Source organism: Nelumbo nucifera, chromosome 5, assembly GCF_055504915.1.
Source record: "Nelumbo nucifera cultivar China Antique chromosome 5, China Antique-T2T, whole genome shotgun sequence".
Lineage (NCBI taxonomy): Eukaryota > Viridiplantae > Streptophyta > Magnoliopsida > Proteales > Nelumbonaceae > Nelumbo > Nelumbo nucifera.
The window spans coordinates 59692727-59714287 of NC_142653.1; the positions used below are offsets into that span (position 1 = coordinate 59692727).

At 37.2% G+C, this 21561-nt stretch overlaps 1 protein-coding gene and 1 pseudogene across 1 annotated transcript; one reads left to right on the forward strand and one right to left on the reverse strand.

Annotated features, from left to right (window-relative positions):
• Nucleotides 1-1007: 1007 nt before the first annotated feature.
• Nucleotides 1008-20571, reverse strand: LOC104586211 (uncharacterized protein At4g06598-like). Its single transcript, XM_088888048.1, has 5 exons — nt 20409-20571; nt 17585-18322; nt 2379-2458; nt 2125-2247; nt 1008-1657 (listed from the first exon to the last, which is right to left on the reverse strand). Exons 2-5 carry the CDS (start codon nt 18301-18303, stop codon nt 1458-1460), a joined length of 1122 nt encoding a protein of 373 aa, XP_088744174.1. The 5' UTR covers nt 18304-18322; nt 20409-20571; the 3' UTR covers nt 1008-1457.
• On the forward strand, nt 5229-6013 carry LOC148791656 (early nodulin-like protein 14 pseudogene; annotated as a pseudogene).
• Nucleotides 20572-21561: the final 990 nt, after the last annotated feature.

A 21561-nucleotide genomic window follows, 5' to 3' on the forward strand; every position in this document is an offset into this window, starting at 1 on the left:
CGAGTTGTTGCCTTTCCACGTGTTGAATAGTTACGAGGTCGGGCCAATTCATCACTAGTGAACTCCTACTTGCTGCATTCATACTACTGTTATAAATTTACATAGCATATATTATGTTTTAGTCCTATTTATTTTAAGAACCTCTTGTTTCCAAAGATTTTCTCCTCCGTAAACTTAACTTTGCATTTAGTCTTTCATTAGTTTCATCAATTGATATAATGTCGTTAGAAAATAACACAATTGTACCTCCTTTTATCTATGATTAATATACAATGTATGGATTTTGATATTCTATGATAATGATTCTACTAGATTTCTTATATTTTGTGGTAAAAATGTTTGTGGACCTACCTCCATGCTCTTACAATAATGATTACTTTCAACATTATAATTTATAATCCTATCAGGCTGTCCATAAATCAAAATATTCCATCGACTGGGTTTATGAATCCATTACATCTGCTTGGCGTAGAGATTTTCTTTAAATGCATTACCACATTTTTGAGTATTTCAAGTTACCTTTCTTTAAGAGATAGAACAGAATAACCCAATTGAGTTACCGAGTGGGTATCTTGCAAGTTACTCATCGGAGATGAATGGCGTCTGAAAGGAAAGAATCCTGGGCCATTAGAAGCTCAGGCATTCGAATAAAATTGAGTTCCCAGTGTATTTGATCATGTTTTAACTAGCAACTTGATGCATCGAATCTAGGATGATAAAGCTAGAGGGAGAGAAGTAGGGAACATCTTTGCTGGCCTGCATTTTGATATGTTCGTTTTCCAATAGCAAACCTACTAGTATTACTCTACTAGTTTCTACGACCTAACAAGAACTCCAGGGAAAATGTGGGCTGCAGAAAATTAAAATGCATGTCAGGTACGCAGGAATGGGATTTGAAGAAAAAACAACGTTTTATTATCAGATGGAGAAAATAAGCAATCCAGATCTACCATTTCATGCGGCTGAGAGAACCATCACAGCAGGCACCAAAGCCGAAGGCTAGAGCCTGAAGCAAAATACAATACTGCAACTTAACATGATATGTTAGCTTTTCCTTTCCTCCTATTTACATCTCTAACATGACAATCTGTTAAAACGCACACAGATTCTAAGATACACTGGGATGGAATCGCAGGGCATCATAAAGTTGTAGGGACAGAAAGAAAAATGGGTGTTATAAAACTTTAAAATTAGAATCACTTGTAAGCATACAATAAGGCAAGGAAACATCAAAGCTGTTATCACCTCCGATGAATCGCCTACCAGAAAGTCAAGATTTTCAGGCAACGACCACCAGGTGCGCATGGAAATTATCAAAACATGATTGGGTGAATGGGTGAGGGCGTGGTAACGTTGGATGCCAAGAATCTCAAGACCATGCTTGGCCCCATTCATGAAAGCATGCTTTCAATCAACATTATAGAGGATTAGGTGCAAAATAGCACAGTTCTTTCATCTTAAATGCGAAGTGACCCACTGACTGGATCCCGACCAGAACTAGCATCCTTGTGTTTTAGGGACAGGTTTGCAAATTGGGAATCCAGGTCTCGGCTGTTGGCACGACGATGAGTAGAAGGTGGCTGCTGCGGTTGCAGTTGCTGTTGCTGATACAAGGTTCGAAGCCTTGCGATCTCCCTCTCCAGCATCTCCTGCTCTACTGAACCATCACCAGAACCAGAAAAGGTCAGTCATTTCCCTAAACAGTAGTTGTAACCTACATCCAGTTAACATCTGCATGAAACTTACCGAATATACTAACCAGTCCTAGAATTTTTTATTGAAAATTTGGAATGACTATACAAGTAGTTGTAACCAGTGTTTTAAGACTCAGACCAGACTAAAAACCAGAATGTTCTACAGGTCCCAGTTTTACTGTTAAACCAGGTGGCTTGCCCATCCAACCCACCAAAACCGTCATTTAACCAGGACCTGGAAAGGCCACCAGTTCCCAATATCCATGATCCAACCATCTGGTCCAAGGCTGAGACTTAAACACTGGTTGTAACAAATAAGATGTCTATTTCTTTACCATTTCACGTTCCTATAAATGTTTGCTGTCAAACACAAGAAACAGATCCAATAAAAGAGTACAAATCTAAGCAGTCAGGAAAAAATAATACTTACAGTACTTGATGAGTTGTTCCTGTGCCAAACTCTCTAGCCGTTGTTTCAGGGCTTTGTTCTCCATGCTCAGTATAAGATTCTGCCGGTCAAGAAATTCGATCTCAGCTGAAACTTCAGACCCTTCTGCCTATAAATTTAGAATAGAAAGTTAATATTGTAAAAACTTGAAGGGTTAGGGTAAATAACTCCATCTGCGTCACATAAAAAAAATTTGAAAAAAAAACCCATCTGTCTCCACTAACTTCTATTAGGACTTGCCTGTAAAGCTTGGACATTCCTTTCAAGTTCGGCTATGTACTGAAGTTTTCGGACCCGTGACCGTTGAGCAAATTGCCTGGCAATAAATTGCTTCTCAGGTTACAGATACTTTGACATGTACTAGTAGCAAACTTTTCCATACCATAGCACTCTATTTCTTAGCATTCTAGAAGCTTTCAAACTGCAAACTCTAATATTCTATGTTTAAGGTTCTTTACAAAGATCCAACTTGAAAACATGTATAGAAAAGGCCAACTTCTACATTTCTATTACAGAGATCCAACTTGTATCAATTAGGTTTGGAAAAGGGAAAGAACGTATACTATACTTCAAGCTCAGAGTTTTTAAACATCTCAGCAAAAGCCAAAAGAGAAGGGAATAATTACATGGATTTTGTAATATGTAACAGAAAGCAAAAAGTGATGAAATAAGCAATGTATAATCAATAGAAAATCAGATCTTTGTACCAATGTTTTAAAACCCAGACCAGAAGTTGAACCAACTTCCCCTTCGAGTCAACAGGTCAGAAGTTCAGTTTTAACATTTAGGTCAATGGGTCAACTTGTGATGTCATCTATATTCATATCTATATGTATAATTCTATACTATTAAAAATACTAATGAGCTTGTGGAACTTTTTCTTTTGGAATAAAATTCCCTTATTTTTTAATTTGGTCCCACTCTAATTGTGAGGGCAGAAAATGTAATTTGAACTACTACTTTTAACCTCATTCAATTCCCTCTCATTAAGTTTTATACTCAAGATTATTAACTCCCTTTTTTGGTAAAGCCCTCCCCATTAAATCCTATAAGGTATTTTTGTCTCACTACTATTAAAAATATGAATTATGAATGAGCTTCTTGAACTTTCTTTCTGACTCAAATACACCTACTGGGGGCAAAAATTGTAATTTGAATCATTACTTTTCACCTCATTCAATTCTTCCTCATCAAGTCCTATATTTAAGGTACTAACTTCCACGATTACTCATTAAATCCTATATTAATATAACAGGATTTAAGCGCATGCACATTTGCTAGTAACAATAAAAGTGATGAAAAAAATAAAATAATAAAAAACACTATATCCCTTTATATGGTCAAACAGGGTCAATGGTTCAACCCTGAACCATCCAGGTCACTAGACCATTGACCAAGTCAAGAGTACATTGTAATATGACAGATTAGAGGTTTGACCCAAACTGGAATTATGAGCAGACACCAAGTCACCAGTCTAACCAGCCAGGTCAGCAATGGGTTGAAAACATTAAGGTTGTGTTTGAGAGTGCTTTTTGGCCTAAAGGGACTTTTTGACAAAATGTTTGGCTGGTCACCAGCTTTTTTGTTCAAAATAGCTTCTCGCAAACGTGACAAGTCAAATGGAGTTTTTTCTGCTTTTTTCAAATGGACATTTTTTATGTAAAGAAAATATATATTTTGAGCTTTTCACCAAATGATTTTTTGACTGGCTTTTGGCTTCCCCAACGTGGAAAGCACAATAAGCCCATTAGAGAAGCACCCATAAATACGGCCTATCTTGTACTATATTGTAGCTTATGATTTCAGCTTTAGTTCATTAACTTCATTCTAAAAAATATAGCCATTAATTGAACTGTTCAAGTCATTCATATAATGATTCATAGTAAAAATGCTTCACCATAGAGCATATTCCAGCAATTTAAGTAAACTGGAATGCATAGATATGAGTAAGGGCATGGACATTGACACAGGAAACAGGGCCATGATCTCCATTTCTTAATATCCAAACGCATACAGAAGTGCAATGATCACATTTAATATGAAGAAACCATGATATATGCTTAGTTTTTTCCTCTTCAAACCAAGTACATTATTCACATAATATTTTTCAGTCCAATTTATCAAATATAACATTTAGATAATGAGAATTGTAACTTTTTAAGTGAATTCTAGAAGTGACTGGCCGTCATGCTCTTTGTGGGTCTCCTAGCCTATGCTTGTATCAAAAAATTGTCTGTGAGCAGGCACCAAGCTTGCATTTTATTAGCATGTGTTGATATATAATATATTATAGGGAAATTTATGGTTTGACTCCAATCATAATTTTTTGTTGGTTTCCTGAATGCATCGTCTCAAACCCCCACCTATGCTACAGTACCCTATTATATTGTGATAAATTCCCCCACCTGTCACTGTTCCCAACTGTACAAACTCATAAAAAATTATAAAGTGGAGGAATCAATAAAACCCCTATATTATATGTTACTTCACTTTGTTTCATGGTTTTACTTTTGAAATATAAAAGATCCAAGGATTTTCAGAAGTGAAAAGAAAGAAGGAATGAAGGATAAAAGAGGATTTTTCTTCTCTACAACTATTCTCCCTTCCTTACATTAAACAGAACAGAGGCTCCAGCCCTTGTTCTTTTTCTCTTTTAGTTACATAGTTACACTTATCTTGAAAGTTTATTGGTATAAAACTGCATACTTCCATGTTGCTAATTCGGCATAATAGTGCTCTATTATACTACAGTATTTTCTACAAGTACTTGTTATACTATATATCTTTGAAACATTGAAATTTAACATGTTTAACTTCAAATCTCTTTACTACTCAAAAGAATGCTAATCTTTTTTTTATAAGTGTCAGATATGATCATTTGTGATATTTTCAGAGAAAATTAATGATATTAGTAAAGTGCATTGCAACATTTTTAATTAATATGCATGCTCGCGGGTGATAAAAGTAAGGAACCAACCTAGAATTTAGTCTCTTCTATTTTATAAAATTCTATTGCCTAGGTGACACCTAGCACCACCTATGCAACTAGGTTACTAGGTCCACTGTTGTCTAGAAAATTACCCACAATTTTAGCAACTATAATTGTACATAGGGGTCACTGCACTGAGTTCACTCTCACTAATCCAATCTCTGAGAGGACTAAGCTGTAGTTAGAAGCTATTAGCTGCTGCGTTGCCCAGATAGAGATAATCGAAAATGGCTTTCTCTAGATTGCTAGCTTCAGCTCTTGTGCTGGTATTTCCTTTTCAGCTTCTCAGAAGCCAGAGAAATCTTGGTTGGCGGAAAAACTGATGCATGGAAGATCCCATCCTCTGAGTCCGACTCTCTGCACCGATGGGCTGAAGCAGCTCGTCTCCAAATCGGCAACACACTGGTTTGGAAGTACAATGCCAACAAGGATTCTGTACTGTGAGTGACAAAGGAGGCTTACTCCAGCTGCAACGTATTGAGCACCATTGCTGAGTACAAGGATGGCAACAGCAAGATTGCACTGGACCAATCAGAGCCATTCTATTTCATCAGTGGAGCCAATGGACACTGCAAGAAGGGGCAGAAGCTGATTGTGGTTGTGCTTTCTCCAAGAAATGGGTTCATTAGCTTTTCTCCGGCAGAAATTGAGGGACCCGCTGTGGCTCCGACAAGCAGCGCTACAAACTTGAAGGGTGGGCTGATGGTTGTACTTGGGCTGTTGGGGATGGTTTTGTTCTGAGAAGTGATAACTGGGTTTGGTGGGAAATTTCAAGTTTCCATCTTCAGGGGATTATTTATTCATTTATTGGTTATTTATGTCGGGAAATTTTGGGGCATGAGTTTGTTATAGTTACTGAGATTATAATGGGATTTCTATAGATTGAATCAAAAAATTGTACACAGGAGTCATGGCAATGTTTACTCTTCTCCAACAAAGTTTAATTTCATTGTTAGCTAATAATTAATACATTTTTAGCTAAAATCCTAATGAAGGGCAATTTGTTGAGAAGGGAGATGAGTTTAGATGAGACGAGGTGTGTCTTTTGTAATGTTGCTGAGGAGTTAACTGATACTGATCACCTACTGCATTTGCACCTTTTCCTCTTTAATCAAGAATAGAATTATGGCCAGATTTGCGGTGAGAAGTTGTCCAAGTTCAATGGAGACTTTCTTAAAGGGTTGGAATTTAGAAGGCTTAACTTAGAGAGGGAAAAACATCTGGACTATAATTCCAAAAGCAATCTTCTGGGTGATTTGATTTTGGAAAGAAAGGAATGGAAAAATATTCCATAATCAGCATAATTCTTTAGATACAATTCTTCGAAGAGTAGTTGGAAATTCATGGTCGACTGTTCATAGAGGATTTAAAGGAAAAAATTATAGTACCTTTTAGGGCTTGAGAGTCTTTTTTGTAAACAGTCAAAGGTTAGTATCTTTGTAAACTATCAAGGTTTTGGATTTTTCTGGGTGTTTTAGGAAGGTTTTGGTTTCCCTTTGTACATCTTCTAGCTGTACATGGTTTTGTTAGTAATATAAATATAGTTATCTTTACTTTGTTTTTTCTCAAAAAATACAATTTAAGATAACCACTCTCCACCTCAAATGAACTTTGGCATTAAAAAAATGCTTGAGAGAGGGAGATCACAATACAGATTTTTTCCATAGGTCAACAAATGCCAAGGTCTAATCAAACTTGACTACAAGAATCAGAAGCAATAACAAATTAACAATCTTGTGGAAGATCCAGATGCTAGAAAAGAAAAAAAAAAATATGTAGTGGACTTTTACAAAAACCTATACAAAGACAAATATGCAAAAAAAGATCCACACTCGATGGGTTGCAGTTGTCCAAGATTTCTGATAGCCAACAAGCTCTCCTTGAGGCAACCTTTACAGAGGAAGGGGTCTAGGAGGAGGCTATAAAGAGTCTTGATGTAGATAAACTTGGCTATAATGGTTTCAACATAAATTTTTTTTACAACTTCTGGGATATTATCAAAGCTGATTTGCTTCATGCACCAAAAAACTTCCACAATAATGGCTCCTTTAAAGATGTTTGAATAATACTTTCATAGCTCTAGTCCCAAAGAAAGGCAGGGCAGAGGACATCAAAGATTTTAGGACCATCAGCCTCATGGGCAATACCTATAAGATCCTACCCAAGGTTCTTGCTACCAGGCTCAGATGTCTTTTTCCCAGTGTTTTAAAAGAGCAAGACACAAAAAAAGTGCAATGGCCAATTTGCACCTGAGGCACAAGGCGCAAAAGTACCAAAAAAAATGCTAACAAATTAAAAAAAATGTCAGAGAATTCAAACAAAATGCAAAAACAAAAAAAAATAAGCATAATATCAATAAAAAATATGACTTAAATTTAAAAATAAATGTTTTAAAAAACCTATTATCTAAAATTAAAATACATAAACATAACATGTAAAGCATATTCAAATGAAAATTTAAAAATTAAATCAAACATATAAAGAATTTTTTTATGAATAACATATAAAGCATTTTCAAGCATGTAAAACCCACAATCTCTTTTTTCCACAATTGCATTACTTCAAGTAGCTAATGTGATGTAAAACATTTCGCATTCTTGATTCTAGGAGTCACCTTTATACCAAGCCCCTTGAGGCAAGCCTGAACAAGTCCATGTTAGGGTCTTAAACCAAAGCTCCGATAACCCCCTATTTGCTAATGTTGTTCATTCATTCATCCTATTAAAATATCTTCTTAAAAGGCAATTAAAATTATAAAATCTTTTTTTTGTGGGAATTAAGAATTTAAGACCCTAACATGGACTTGTTCGGGCTTGCCTTGAGCGGTGTGGTCGAGGGTCCAGGGGCAGAGCCCCTAGCCCAGCCACTAGGTTCAAAAAAAAAACAAAAAAGAACAAAATTTTGAAAAAGCACACACCTAGGCTGAGGTGCAAGGCGCATCAGACGCACCAGGCATGTGCCTTTTGAAAGGGCTGCGCCTAGGACCTGGGCAAAGTGCATACCCTAAAATGCACCTCACCTGTGCACCTAAGCAAGGGGTTTTGGGCAAACAACTTCTTGATGGTATCCTAGTGGACTAGTTGTGGGTTCTTTGTAAGCTGGATTTGGAGAAGGCATTCGATCATGGTATCTGGAATTTTCTTAAAGTATCTTTTTGAGAAAATGATTTTGGCAGTAAATGGAGAAGCTGCATTAGGATTTATGTTTCTACCCCAACTTTTGCTATTCTTATAAATGGGGCTCTAAGGAGCTACTTCAAGAATTCCAAAGTCTAAGGCAGGAGACCCCCCTACTGCCTTTTTTTGTTTATGTGGAGAAACAGTCCAGTAGATTATTGTGGTCCTTACCTTATTAGGTTCTGTTTTATTAATGTTATCAGTACTGTTTTGGTTTTTCTTTGTTGATGTTATTACCTGTTATATATTGTTTTGGGCGACGGGTATTTATGTCAATGTAGTTCTCTTTTTAATAGAAGCATATAAAGAACAAGGGGTGTTAGAATCAAATTAGAACAATTCCCTTCTTTTCTCATTGTTACTTTCTTTTCTTTCTTTGTTTTCTTGCAGAACTTGTACCAGAGCACTAGCCGACTGTGAACACCACCAGCCATCTTGGTACCAGAGCAAGGTTTAAGGCTTGCTAGGGTTCCCATGTAGTCTTGTTCCAGCCGGCTACATGAGGATAATCTAAGGTGGATTTTTCAGTCAGATTTGCCTGATTCTTGGAGGTTTGTGGAGGAATTTGTGCTGCCCAAGATATGCAGTCTTAGAGATCACCAATAACCAGGAAGGATCAGAGTTCTTTGGATCGGATTAAGGTGTAGGGGTTAAAGCTTCAATTGGTACTGATGCCTAGGGTTCTCTGAGTAGAAAACAATTCTTTTTTGAGATCGACAACTTGAAGGAGATTGGGCTCTTCTGGAAGAAGTGGCTGAATCTTTTTTATTATCTCTAGGGCTGGTTCTAGGTTGTTTTACTGAGAACTGATCAGTTCTAGAGTTCTAGGTATTTCAGAACTGTTTTTTGTGTTGGATTGCTATACATGCTGTACTTCAGCCTCTTTCTTGAATATCTGTGAGCCCTTGGTGGTCTGCTTAGCATGGAGACAGTTGGGAAGGAACCAAAAACACTTGGGAAGGATCTATGGGGCTTGGAGGTATATCAGACAACACTTTTCAGATTAATACTGTTAAATTTAATGGCACAAATTACCTAGAATGGGCCCAATCGACCACGATGGCTATTTGAGAAAGGGGAAGCTTGGATATGTAACTAGAGACACAAAGCAACCAACAAAGGAAGACCCAACTTATGCTAAACGGGTTCAGGAAAACTAGCTAGTGATGACTTGACTGTGCAAGTCTATGCAGCCTCACATCAATAGAAATTACTAATGGGTGAAAACTGCCAAGGAAATCTGGGAGAATATGAAGGAAACCTACTCACAGCCCCTAAATGTTGCTAGGGACTATGATCTGAAAAGTGGAGTGAATAACCCTAAACCCGGGGAGAAACCTGTATCTGTTTATTTCTCCACCTTGAAATCTCTGTAGCATGAAATTGATCACTTGGAAACCATTGAATGGAAAAGCCAAAATGATGCAAAAACATATAAGAAGTTGGTTGAAACAAATAGGATGTTTGAACTTCTTATTGGACTGAATTTAGAATATGATATTATGAGGCAACAATTACTTGCTAGGGACAACGTCACTCTGTCTCAGGCTTATTCACTAGTACACGGTGAAAAGAGTAGAAGGAATGTTATGCTACAAATCCCACCCATGGAATCAACCTTGGCAGCAATGAAACCAAAGCCTATTGGTAACAAGGGAAATAAAAAGGGAAGACAAGAGGGAGATAGTTTGTGATTATTGTAAGAAGTCAACGCACACTAGAGTCACATGTTGGAAGTTGTATTCCCATCTTATTCCAGCAAGACTCAAGAATAAGAAGGGGGAATGCCAATGCAGCTATTACTACTGATTGTGCATCTTCTTCTACTACAAAATCCACATCCCTAGATGTCTTAGCTGCAGCCAAAGCTGTCGTAACTCAATTAGAGTGTGAAGTTGGAGCCTCAGGATCATCTCAGTAATCAACTACTGAATCTACTACTACTGACTACTCCAACTTCAGCTTTTGCTCACTCAGGTACAAGAGATACTGCCTATCATGCTTCATCCACAAGTAATACTAGTCTTTTTTGGGTTGTTGATTCTGGTGCTTCTGACCATATAACTAGTTTATCTTCTATGTTTACTTCCTACTCCTGGCAGAGACAAGGTTTCTATTGTTGATGGCTCCCCTGTACCTATTTCTTACAAGGGAGATCAGTGTGTCTAATGCCATTTCCTTGTCCTCTAGCCTACATGTCCCCAAACCTAGCACTTATCTAGTTTCAAGGAGTAGCATTACTAAAAATCAGAACCGCTCAATAACTTTTCTCCTTGACCATTGTGTCTTCCAATTCCAGGATCTGGTGACAAGGTGATTGAGAGTGGATGTGAAACAAATGGAATCTACTTGTGTAGGTAGGGTAAAGGCTAGGTTGGGGAAGTGGTCTCTTTGAAAGACAGAGAAAGACCAAGGGTTAGAGGGGATTGGTTCTCCGGCTAGGGTCTCGAGCTCGGGTGGTAGAGCCCAGGAGTTGATAGCAAAGGTACTTGGTTGTTGAATGACTTTCAATACGGGGAGGATCTCTATTTAGGGAGATCCCGAGATCCTAAAAGGTAGGAGATAAAGGTGCTCGTCTCCTATTGGGAAGGGGATATTGTGCTTGTTGTCAATCATTAAGTGCACCACTGGATTTTCACCACATGTCTCATGGGGATCTTTACGAGGATCGGCTTTCCTTTCACTTAGGAGCCCTCATTACTCATGTGTGCTACTACCTCTTGCGTGCCTTACTTAATTGACATGGCACTAGTGACGTCACCTTCTGGCAGGTGACGTCTTGTTAGCCTTACGTGGCGCCCCACCACGTTCGTCCCCTCGACATTGCGCACACAGGTGGCGTCTGAACACAGTTCCTTAGCGGGCCATGGCATCGCGGCGATTCAGAGTTTATCGCAGGTCTAAGTGTGTGCAGATCTCATCGCAGGTTCAGCCCAGGTTTGCCTTGGCTCGAGCTACAAGTGGGCTCATCAAGAGCATGCGATGAACCTAGTGATTTAAAATTTTGAGTCTAACGACTAGGCGGGGGGCTCCGCCCCTGGACCCCCGACCACGCATCTCGAGGCAAACCCTAACATAGACTTGTTCGGGCTTGCCTCGAGGGGCATGCTACAAAGGCGACTCATAGAATCAAGAATGCAATATGTTTTACATCACATTAACTACTTGAAGCAATGCAATTAAGGAAAAAAAGAGATTGCGGGTTTTACAAGCTTGAAAATGCTTTATATGTTTGCTTTTATTTTTAAATTTTCATTTAAATACAGTTTACATGTTGTGTTTATGTATTTTAATTTTAGATAATAGGTTTTTTAAATCATTTATTTTAAAATTTAAGTTTATATTTTTATTAACATTATGTTCAATTTTTTTAATATTTTTGCATTTTTTAAATTTTTTGGCATCTTTTTGGAATCTTCTGAATTTTTTTTATTTTTTAGCTTTTTTTTTGTAATTCTACGCCTTTCTTAAAAAGACGCACACCTTGCCTTGCACCTTGCGCCTTGCGCCTCAGGCACAAATTGGCCCTTATGCTTTTAAAACAATGGATGAACCGTGGGTTTATTGCGGTTCTGCGATGCGCGCTATGGGTTCATCACAGGCCTGTGGTGCACCGCGGGTTCATCACAAAGGGACAATTGACTGCAGGCTGATCGTAGGCATCCATGTGGTATCAATACAGTGTTTAATGTGCTCTAAGGGACTAAATGAGCAATATATACCTACAACTTGCTTGAGATCCACTTGAGAGGAGGAAAGAGATTGGGAGATCTTTTGTGTCTCAACCTGTGAGTCAAATTATGCTTTGGCATAATTGGTTGGGTCATTTATCTTTTGGGTCTTTGAAGAGTCTTTTTCCTACTTTGAGTCGGTCCAAGCAGTTTAAGGTGTGAGAGTTGTGGACTTGCAAAGCATTATAGATCAATGGAGAGTACAGATATCTCCTACTATTTGGGGACTTGCAATGCATTATGTTTAGGGACCATATCACATTACTACAATGGAGGGTACAGATATTTCCTACTATTTGTGGACTTGCAATGCATTATGTTTAGGGACCATATCACATTACTACAATGGAGGGTACAGATATTTCCTACTATTTGTGGATGGCTATTCTCGTTTTTCCTTGGGTTAAACGAGGTACTTACTCTAACCCGTGCATTCCACCATATCGTCTACAAATTTTCTCCTTTTTTTATTTTTTTTATTTTTTTAATACATGTTTTTTGGTCTCTGATGAATGGGAAGATCGTTCTTGGCCACATCAGATGGCTTTCCAAGAGCCATGTTTAATCCACGTAATTAAGCCAGTTTTGGTAGATTTTCCCACCCCCACAAAATGATTGTCCACTTGGAATCAAACATGATTCTAAGTCGTGATTTACTCCAAAACATGATTCTCGGAATCAAACTTCTTCCCTCCATTATCTTCTTTCTACAACCAAGTTTAAACATTTCAACTGAATCCAATCACTCTGCTACAACACAATAGATCAATTGCAAAGAGCGAAGCATCGATCTTTGGCTTCTTCAACATTGCAATATCTCGGATATGTTCTCCAAACTGAATCCAGTCACTTCGATCACTATAGGCTTTGTACGCTATAGGCTCTATGTTTGACAACCATTGAACATTGTAGCTAAAGGCTTTGTGTTTCTTTGACATTAGAACTTCCACTCTTTGTGTATGAGGTTTGAACTTCAATGAAGGGAAAAGAAAAAGGCAATTGGAGAGTCTCCAGTTGTCCAACATACCATTTTGAAGCCAAAAAAGGTAGTTGTAGGTTCTGCAATGGGTGCATAATTGCAATATACTTTGGAGTTTGGAGCCATAGGAGTGGATGACTCTACAAGGGCTGAACTAACAGAAAATCAGCAAAACTCTAAGATTTGATACCAAGAAGAACACTCAAATATGATAATCTAATAGTGGAAGGACTCAAAAGTAGTGTTTGGATGGTTGTAAAACAATACCCCAGAGCTTTGGCAATACTGACATATGATAAGGCACTTGGCTAGGCAATCAAGAACAAGCTTCTTATGGGTTCAACAAATAGCAAACAGGTTAACTAATGAGCTAGCCACCAAGGAGCACAAAGGGAGAAGCTGTTTTGGGTAAATATTCAACCTTGTCATGTACAAGACATAACCAAACATGGAGAAGCTGAACTGATGTAAAGAGGGGGGCAACAGGGTGGGCAGCAGGGGTTAGCCTACAGTCCATGAGGTACTAGGCACACATTCTTGTACATCATTTTTTATAATCAATAAAATTTTAATGTTATCCATCATAAAGACTACTATATATTAATACTGATAAGTAACAATCAAAGAAATGGAATTTTTCTGCTTTCTTGGGAATTGGGGACACTAGGTTTAACTCGCAAAAATCCTGGTTGTAGTAGGTTTATTTAACTTCCACTATAATTCAGACACCACTTGCAATAATGTAAAACCTGTGAACACTTTCACTAATCCAATGTGTACAGTTTATTTTTACACCAAAAAATCAATCCAATATATAGGATCGGTTCATTTTTTGAACAGTCAAAAAATAAGAATTGTATCCTTTGGAAAACAATCTGATTATTTAATTGTTAGAGGAATCCAATTAAGCTGTCTTTTGGTCTAGAAAATCCCCTAAATTGGGTCTACAATATCTTTTTTTTATCAGCAACACAAAAAGATTCATTAGATTATCAGAATGTGTACAACAAGATGTTGTGGGTAGACATAAAGTCCACCTAAGCCCCACTAATTACAATACAGACCCAAGCTTAACCCAACAAAGAAATTCATTAGTTACAAACAAGTCCCAAAAGGACCCAAGGGATATCCCATTAGCTACAACATAGCCCAGAACATAGATTGCCTTTGGACTCCTTGCTTAGCAAGACCATCAGCTATGCTATTAGCTGACCTCCTAATCCATCTATTGTGAATTCCAATATCTTTATAAGCCTGCTTAAAGCGCCTGAACTCATTTCTTAATCTCCAGATTGCTCCTTCCTCTTTTTTCAGCCAGTTTACAACAACTTTTGAGTCCCCTTCAATAATCAACCTGTTAATCCCCAACTCTTCAGCTTTCTCAACACCAAACACTGCTGCCTTCAATTCTGAATTCTCCACATCACCATGCTGGGTAGGGCCTGAGAACATGGAAATGATATTTACATTCTCCTCGCTTATTATCCCACCAATGCCCGATGGACAAGGGTTTCCCAAACAGCTCCCATCAAAGTTTAGTTTCTTCCACCCAACATCCGAAGGGGACAAAAATTCAGTTACAATAGGTCTTCTAGAAGCTATATTTGCAATTGTTCCCCATGATCTGAAGAAATCTTCTGTCTTAAAATCTGCAAATATTTTCAAAGTTTTCACCCAATGTGCCACCCTTATAGTTATCACTTCAATCATAGCATCTCTACCTCTTTCTTTATCACCAAATATCCTCAGATTTCTTTCCTCCCAGATTGTCCGGACCACTGCTGCTCTAGTGCATTTTTCCATCACTTTTCCTCTCCTTTTAGAGCACCTGAAAATGTTGGAGCTAAAAAGATCTTCTAGATTAGCAAGAGGATTCCAGCTGCAACCAAACAAAGAGGAAACCCACTCCCACATAGAATTAGCAAAAGGGAAGGAGATAAAGAAGTGGAGAGAAGTCTCACCATTCAGCTTACATAAGGAGCACCAGTTTGGGGACAGGCACCATTTGGTCTTTTTCTCTGAAGCAAGTCACAACTCAAGTGTTGATGGAACCATGGAATACTTCCCAACAGAAAGTACTGAATTTAGGAGGAATGGGCCGAAACCAAATCTCCTTAACAAGGAAGGAGAGGAGGCGGTGGCAACAAGAGAGTTCAAGAAAGATTTACAAGAAAAGGAACCTGACTGATTGAGGACCCAGACTCTAGAATCTGAAACACTATCCCCCAAAACTACTGAATTCAACAGGTTAACCAAGGTAGAGAAACTAGAGATTTCAGATTCTCTTAGATTTCTAATAAAACCCAAATTCCAACTCAAGTTTGAAGAGGAAGAAGAAGAGATGATAAAATCACTAATAGGTTTACCCTTGAGTCTGGAGAGAGCAGAGACGAAGGGAAAACCTCTGACAAGGGGAGTCCCCAACCCAGATTTCCTCCCAGAATCTGGTTTTCTGACCCAAAGCCAAATCATACCTTATAATGGGAAGAAACAAAAGAAGAATGTCGTGGATGGCCTTCCAAGGTACAATCAAGCAATCAACCATTGTTTGATTGCCCATGGATACTTGAAATAACTCTAGTCCACAATTTCTCATTTTCTTTGGGGAACCTCCAAAGCCAATTACTCAACAGAGCCACATTCTTCAGTTTTACATTTCCAATTCCCAAACCTCCTCCTTTCAAATGCTTCACCTTCTCCCACCTAATCAAATGGTTATTTTTCCCTTCCCAAGCTCCCACAAAAAAAATCCCTCATAATTTCCTCGGTTCTTCTTATCACAGCTTGGGGCATTCTAAAGACCGACATTGTAGTAGATTAGAAGATTTGCCAAGGTGGACTTGATCAAAGTAATTCTCCCTCCCAAAGAGATACAATTCCTCTTCCAACTTGTCAATCTTTTTTCAAACCTTTCAACTACTAGGTTCCAAAAACTGACTGATCGAGGGTTTCTACCAAGGGTCATAACACAGGCCAATCTCCAGTCTCACACACCAACAATGCAGCCAAATCTCTCGACTCACTCTCTTCCAAATTGATGCCAACCACTAGACTCTTAGACCAGTTAATTCTCAAGTTGGAGATCCTTTCAAACAAGTTCACAACTAATTTTAGGTTTTCCACATCTTCACTGCTTCTCCCCTTCACAGAAAATCAAGGTATCATCTGCAAACCACAAATGTGAGACCAAAACTCTATCTCTCCCAACTGACCAACCTTTGATCAATTGCGTAGAGTTAGCCTTTGAAATCAGTTTACTCAATACCTCAGCTACCAAAGTAAGAAGAAAGGGAGAGAGTGGGTCTCCTTGTCTAAAGCCTCTAGTCCCTTCAATGAAATCAACTGCAGTGCCATTCACTAGAACAAAATAGTGACTTGTTTGCAAGCATCCTTTGATCCACTTACACCATAAGTCCCCAAAGCCACACCTCATTATAGTGATCAAAAAATCCAAGTCCACAAGATCATAGGCTTTTTCCAGGTCCAACTCGATTGCCACTCCCTTCCTCTTTAACCTTTTTTGAGCCTCCGCACACTCACTTGCAATTAGAATTTGACTAATAATTTGTCTATCTAGGATGAAGGCCCTTGGTGCTGGGAAATGAGAGGGGAACACCATTTTAAGCCTCAGAGAAAGGACCTTGGCAATTACCTAACAAATGTTGGTTACTAAGCTTATAGGTCTGAAGTCTCCTGGCTGAGTGGCACCTTGCTTCCTTGGGATCAAAGCTAAGAAAGTTGAGTTCATCCCTGGATTGATTACTCCCCTTCTATAGAATTCCCTGAACACTTGAGTTCATCCCTGGGTCTTAAATTCTTCACATGCTAATAAGGTACATTCCAGCTTACATTAATGCCCTATCGTAATTGTACCTGTTCTTGAAGATATGGTAGCAGGTAGTTCCACCAAATTTAGTTTCTCCAACCCAAGTCAAGCCTGTTAAGTGCTTTAGCATGAAGGGATTGTATACCTAAACCTTTTACTTACATGCAGAAGCATCTTGAAACATAATAGGAGATTTTTTCTGGTCATATGATATTTATGCATATTACTTTAAAGGGTTATTAGACCCACATTCTCATCCAGTTTTGTCCTTCTATAAAATAAATAAAAGTGTACAAAAGACATGAGCCCTCATGAACATTCAATCTTTGTTGCTTATCAAAATTAAAAAAAAAAAAAGCATTCAATCTTTGTTTCTTTATATATCTTTGCTTTCAGTTCATTTTGGTAATTTGGCTACATTATCCTGATTCTTATGCATTAAATGCCCATAATAGACAAATAACATAATTAAAGGAAAAAAATTCTTGCAGTGCAAAAGACCAGACATTTCAAAAGTATAGTTTCCATGCCCATGCATAATGAGAATAGTAAAAGCAACTCATAAAATTGAACCATCAACGAGAGCATAAACTTCTCAGTAATTCAGGTATTAGTTGGGATCAAAAGCCCAAAAAAATGCTACAAGCGTACAACTCTACATAAAATGGGAGGTAATTTTAAACAACAATCACAATGTAGAAAATGGAAAAAAAAATTAAAAAGAAAAGTAAGAAGGCTTACTGTTTAGCACGTTTTGGATCTGTTTCTGATGCAGAATGCTTAGTGTAAGAAACATCCCTTCTTTCAGAAGAGATTCTTAGATCCGGTGGACCAGACTCCTCCTGATCTTGCTTTTCAGTGGCTGTAGATGGCACACCATCTGGTTCCTGTGGAGCACACAAAGATCCTGCATTTTGAAGTCTAACATTATCCCTTGCAGATGGAAAACTACTAGGGTGAGTCATAGGATTCAAGGATGATTCCCATGCCCTGTTCTGCTGTCTTCCAAAAGAATTTGGCTCCACATAGAAAGAAGCATGTCGCACATCTTTGTAACGATCAAAATCTTGAGATCCCCATGAAGGTATGGCATTAACATTTTTAAATTTGTATTCTTGAACTAAATTTTCTATGTTAGAAGCATCAGTTACATCCAAGTATGCAAAAGAGTCACTTGATGAGCGTCGATGACCTCCTCTCCGCACAGGTGTCTCTGGTTCATTAAGGAGTTCCTCAAGCCATGAAGGTTGTTCCTCTATGAGAAGGCTCTCAGATGAAGTTCGTTGGTGGAGCTTATGCCCCTCTCTTGGCTTTGGAATACCTTTTGATCTCATTGCAGGAGAAGAGACATAATCAGCGTAGGTTGGAGAAATGCTGGGAAAGGGACTTTTGGGGGGTAGTAATGACTGTTTCCCCGTGTTTGTTAAACTTCTTAAATTTGGAGCTTTAGAATTTGCCATAGCATAAATACACCAGTGCCTGTACAAAAGAGAAGTGTGAAATGATGGAAAGACCAAGAATTATAAAGTAAAATGGTGTCAAAGTTCTTCATGCACTTAATAATTCAAACACTCAACAAGGCAAGGCACAAACATATGTGGATTCTAGCCAAGTGCTTCAAGCACTCAACAATTCAAGCATGGCAAACTCTCGATGTGTTTGCCTATCTTCTAACTGCATTAACTCAGTAGATAGTATGATATTAGATGTATTACATCCCTAATCCTAAGAGGTTAGGACCTCTACGGAGAGACAAAGGGCTTGTAGGCCCCAATGCAAATTTTTTGCCCATATATGTAAGGGAGATGGTTTTGTGATTTTGGTTGCAGTTAATTCTATGTTAAGGTCAGGGATCAGAGATCTATTGTACTTTTTTGCTTCTTTAGTGGAAATTTTTCTATCTGAGATCTTATCTACAATAACTAGGACTTCTGGAATTTAAAAGGTCTTTTATTTTGTTTTTTAAAGCCAGTGGATCAATGCTAGCCCAATCACCAGTAAAAGGTAATTTATAAGTTAATAAGCAATAACAAAGGTGTAAAACACACAAGGATGTATGAAAAATAAGCAAAAGGGCAAAGTTATAAAAGGCATGTGCCTGGATTGCCTTGAAGCCCAGGAATCCTGGGTTCAAGCAAGGTGCATGCCTTAAAATGTGCATAGTCTATTTATTAATATGGTGATACTTTCTCAAAAGAAACAAAAATACCACTAAGAGGAAAAAAATTAAGTAGGACTCATCCAACAGAGAACAGGAGATCTGAATAGGGTTAATTTTGGATCTTGGATGTTCCAGACTCTTCTAAAAAAAATGCACCAGGATTCCAGTGGAAGATGATGGAACAATGAAATCATGAAGCCAAGAAAGGCTTGGAGCAGAAGCAGAGTAGCAAGGCATGACATCCTTAGCTAGGATAGGCATGCAAAACAGTCACAAATTGAATAATGAAAAGATCCAATCCAACAAGAACATTATTCAGACGTATATTGATACCATAGCCCTAAACTAATTATCCAAAAGGAGAAATGTTCCATTGATACATGGGTGCATACTTCTTTTATCATCAATGACAAAAACTTTAATTTATAAAGTAATCATACAACATTCTAGACTTGCAATGTAGGAGACAGAAACAAAACCAGCCACAATCTGACTATAACCAAATACAACTTAAACAACTAACTCACTACAGCATCAGCCCCAGGCCTGGTGGCCCTACAATAATTCAGGTATACATAAGTATACTTAAAATTGTTTGGTTGGTAACTCCTGTCACCACTTATAAATTCCTAAACGTTAGCATTCACTAGTAATAACACTTCCATTTTAATGAGTTATACAGTAATAGCTACTTAGCTAACAAATCTTCCCATATGCAACTACATCAGACCAAAATTACTTAGTAGCATTGCCAAATTTCAGTGGGAAATTCCTGTTTCATCTAGGATATTTTTCTCATGAGACCATTCCATTCCTCTGCTAAAGGAAAGGGAAGGAAATGAACAATACAACAATCTAGACCTATAAACATACTACATCATTAAAGTAGAAACAATGTAGTGCAATTTGCAATAAAACACTAAATGAGCCAAAGAAGGAAAAATAGAAACCCAAAGAAGCAACACGATGATAATGCAATTGAAGCCGATCGAAAACTCATCGAGAAACGCAGTGAAGCGGAAAGATTAAAAACAACGTCATCAAAAACTATCTGAAACGCAGGTAACACAATCAAGAGATTTTAGGGGTGAAAAGAAACAGAAGAAAGGGATTTTTGTTTAGAATCTTGAACAAGTAAAATAATCAAAAACATAAAAGTGACGATAAGAAAAAGAAAGATAAATTCAAAGGAAAAAGGAAATAAAAGTTCTTTTTCGAAGAAATTAATCGAACCCCGAATCAACAAAAAAACTAAGAAAAAAGTCACATTTGGAAGCAAAGACAAGAACAAGATCAAACCCAATATTTTCGAGCTCTAGAAGTAGAAATACAAAGATCAACAGATCAAACAACAATCAAAAACAAATAAAATGTGCATTCCCGGCAGAGCCTGCAACTTCGTACCTTGATCTTCTTCCCTTCTCCTTCCGTCTGAAACGAAACCCTAAATCAAAATTTTCGAAAAAAAAAAACGCTAGAAAACAGGAAAAATTCTAGGGTTCTTCAAGAGAGATAGAGAGAGAGAGGTGTTGGTGGACAGAGAGGGATGGAAAAGTATAAGCCAATGGCATTTAATGCGAAATTGTCAAAATATTCTCCAAGTTATCGTGTCGAGCGATTGTTTCACAATTTATCGGGGCCAAATTATCATTCCAATTTATATTTTTCGCGACATTTTGGACCATTTTATAATTTCTTATTAGCTGTAAGATATTGCTGGAAACACCTCTAATTCTGCTCTGAACACAGAAATATCATGCCAGCTACTTATGTTAATCATACCTGCTCACGAACCTTTAAACGGGTCGGATTAATTTTCTACCCGATTAATGACTCCAACCTACCAGCCTTTGAATTCTATTAAATATTCGAATATTCGATTCGATTTAAATTTGACTAATTAATTATTTTAGGTAATTAATAGATATATAAAATAAATATTTTATTTAAGTAAAGTATATAAATATATAAATTATTTATATAATTTAATTATTATATATAAATTATATAAAACATTTTAAAATTTTATATATTATATATAAGAATTAAATAATCAATCAAATTCGGATACTTATCGAATCGAATCAGATTATATCCGAATTCGAATCTGATTAGTTATTCGGTATGAATAGGATATTCGTATTCGACCGGTTAGATATTCGAATTATCTGAATTTGATTCGATTATGTTAAATCTCAAATTCGAAATCAGATTTTTGAATAGCATTAACACCCCTAAGGCTAACGCCTTTTTCTTTGGGTCTATTTTCAATCTCTACTTCTACTATCTTAAAAAATCAAATTTTTTTAGACATCGTGTTTTTTTTAATACCTCTTATTTTTCAAACCTGACAATATTCTTTTTATATGTCTCCAAAGTTCCCTTTCATTATTTAGTAACACATTCTTACTATATAAAACTTTATAAATAATAATAATATCAAAATATTATAAAATATTAATACTTTTTATTCTTTAATTATTTTATAATTTTATTTTTAATAATTTAATTATTAAATAACAAATTATTATTTTTATTGTTATTTATGTCATATTTT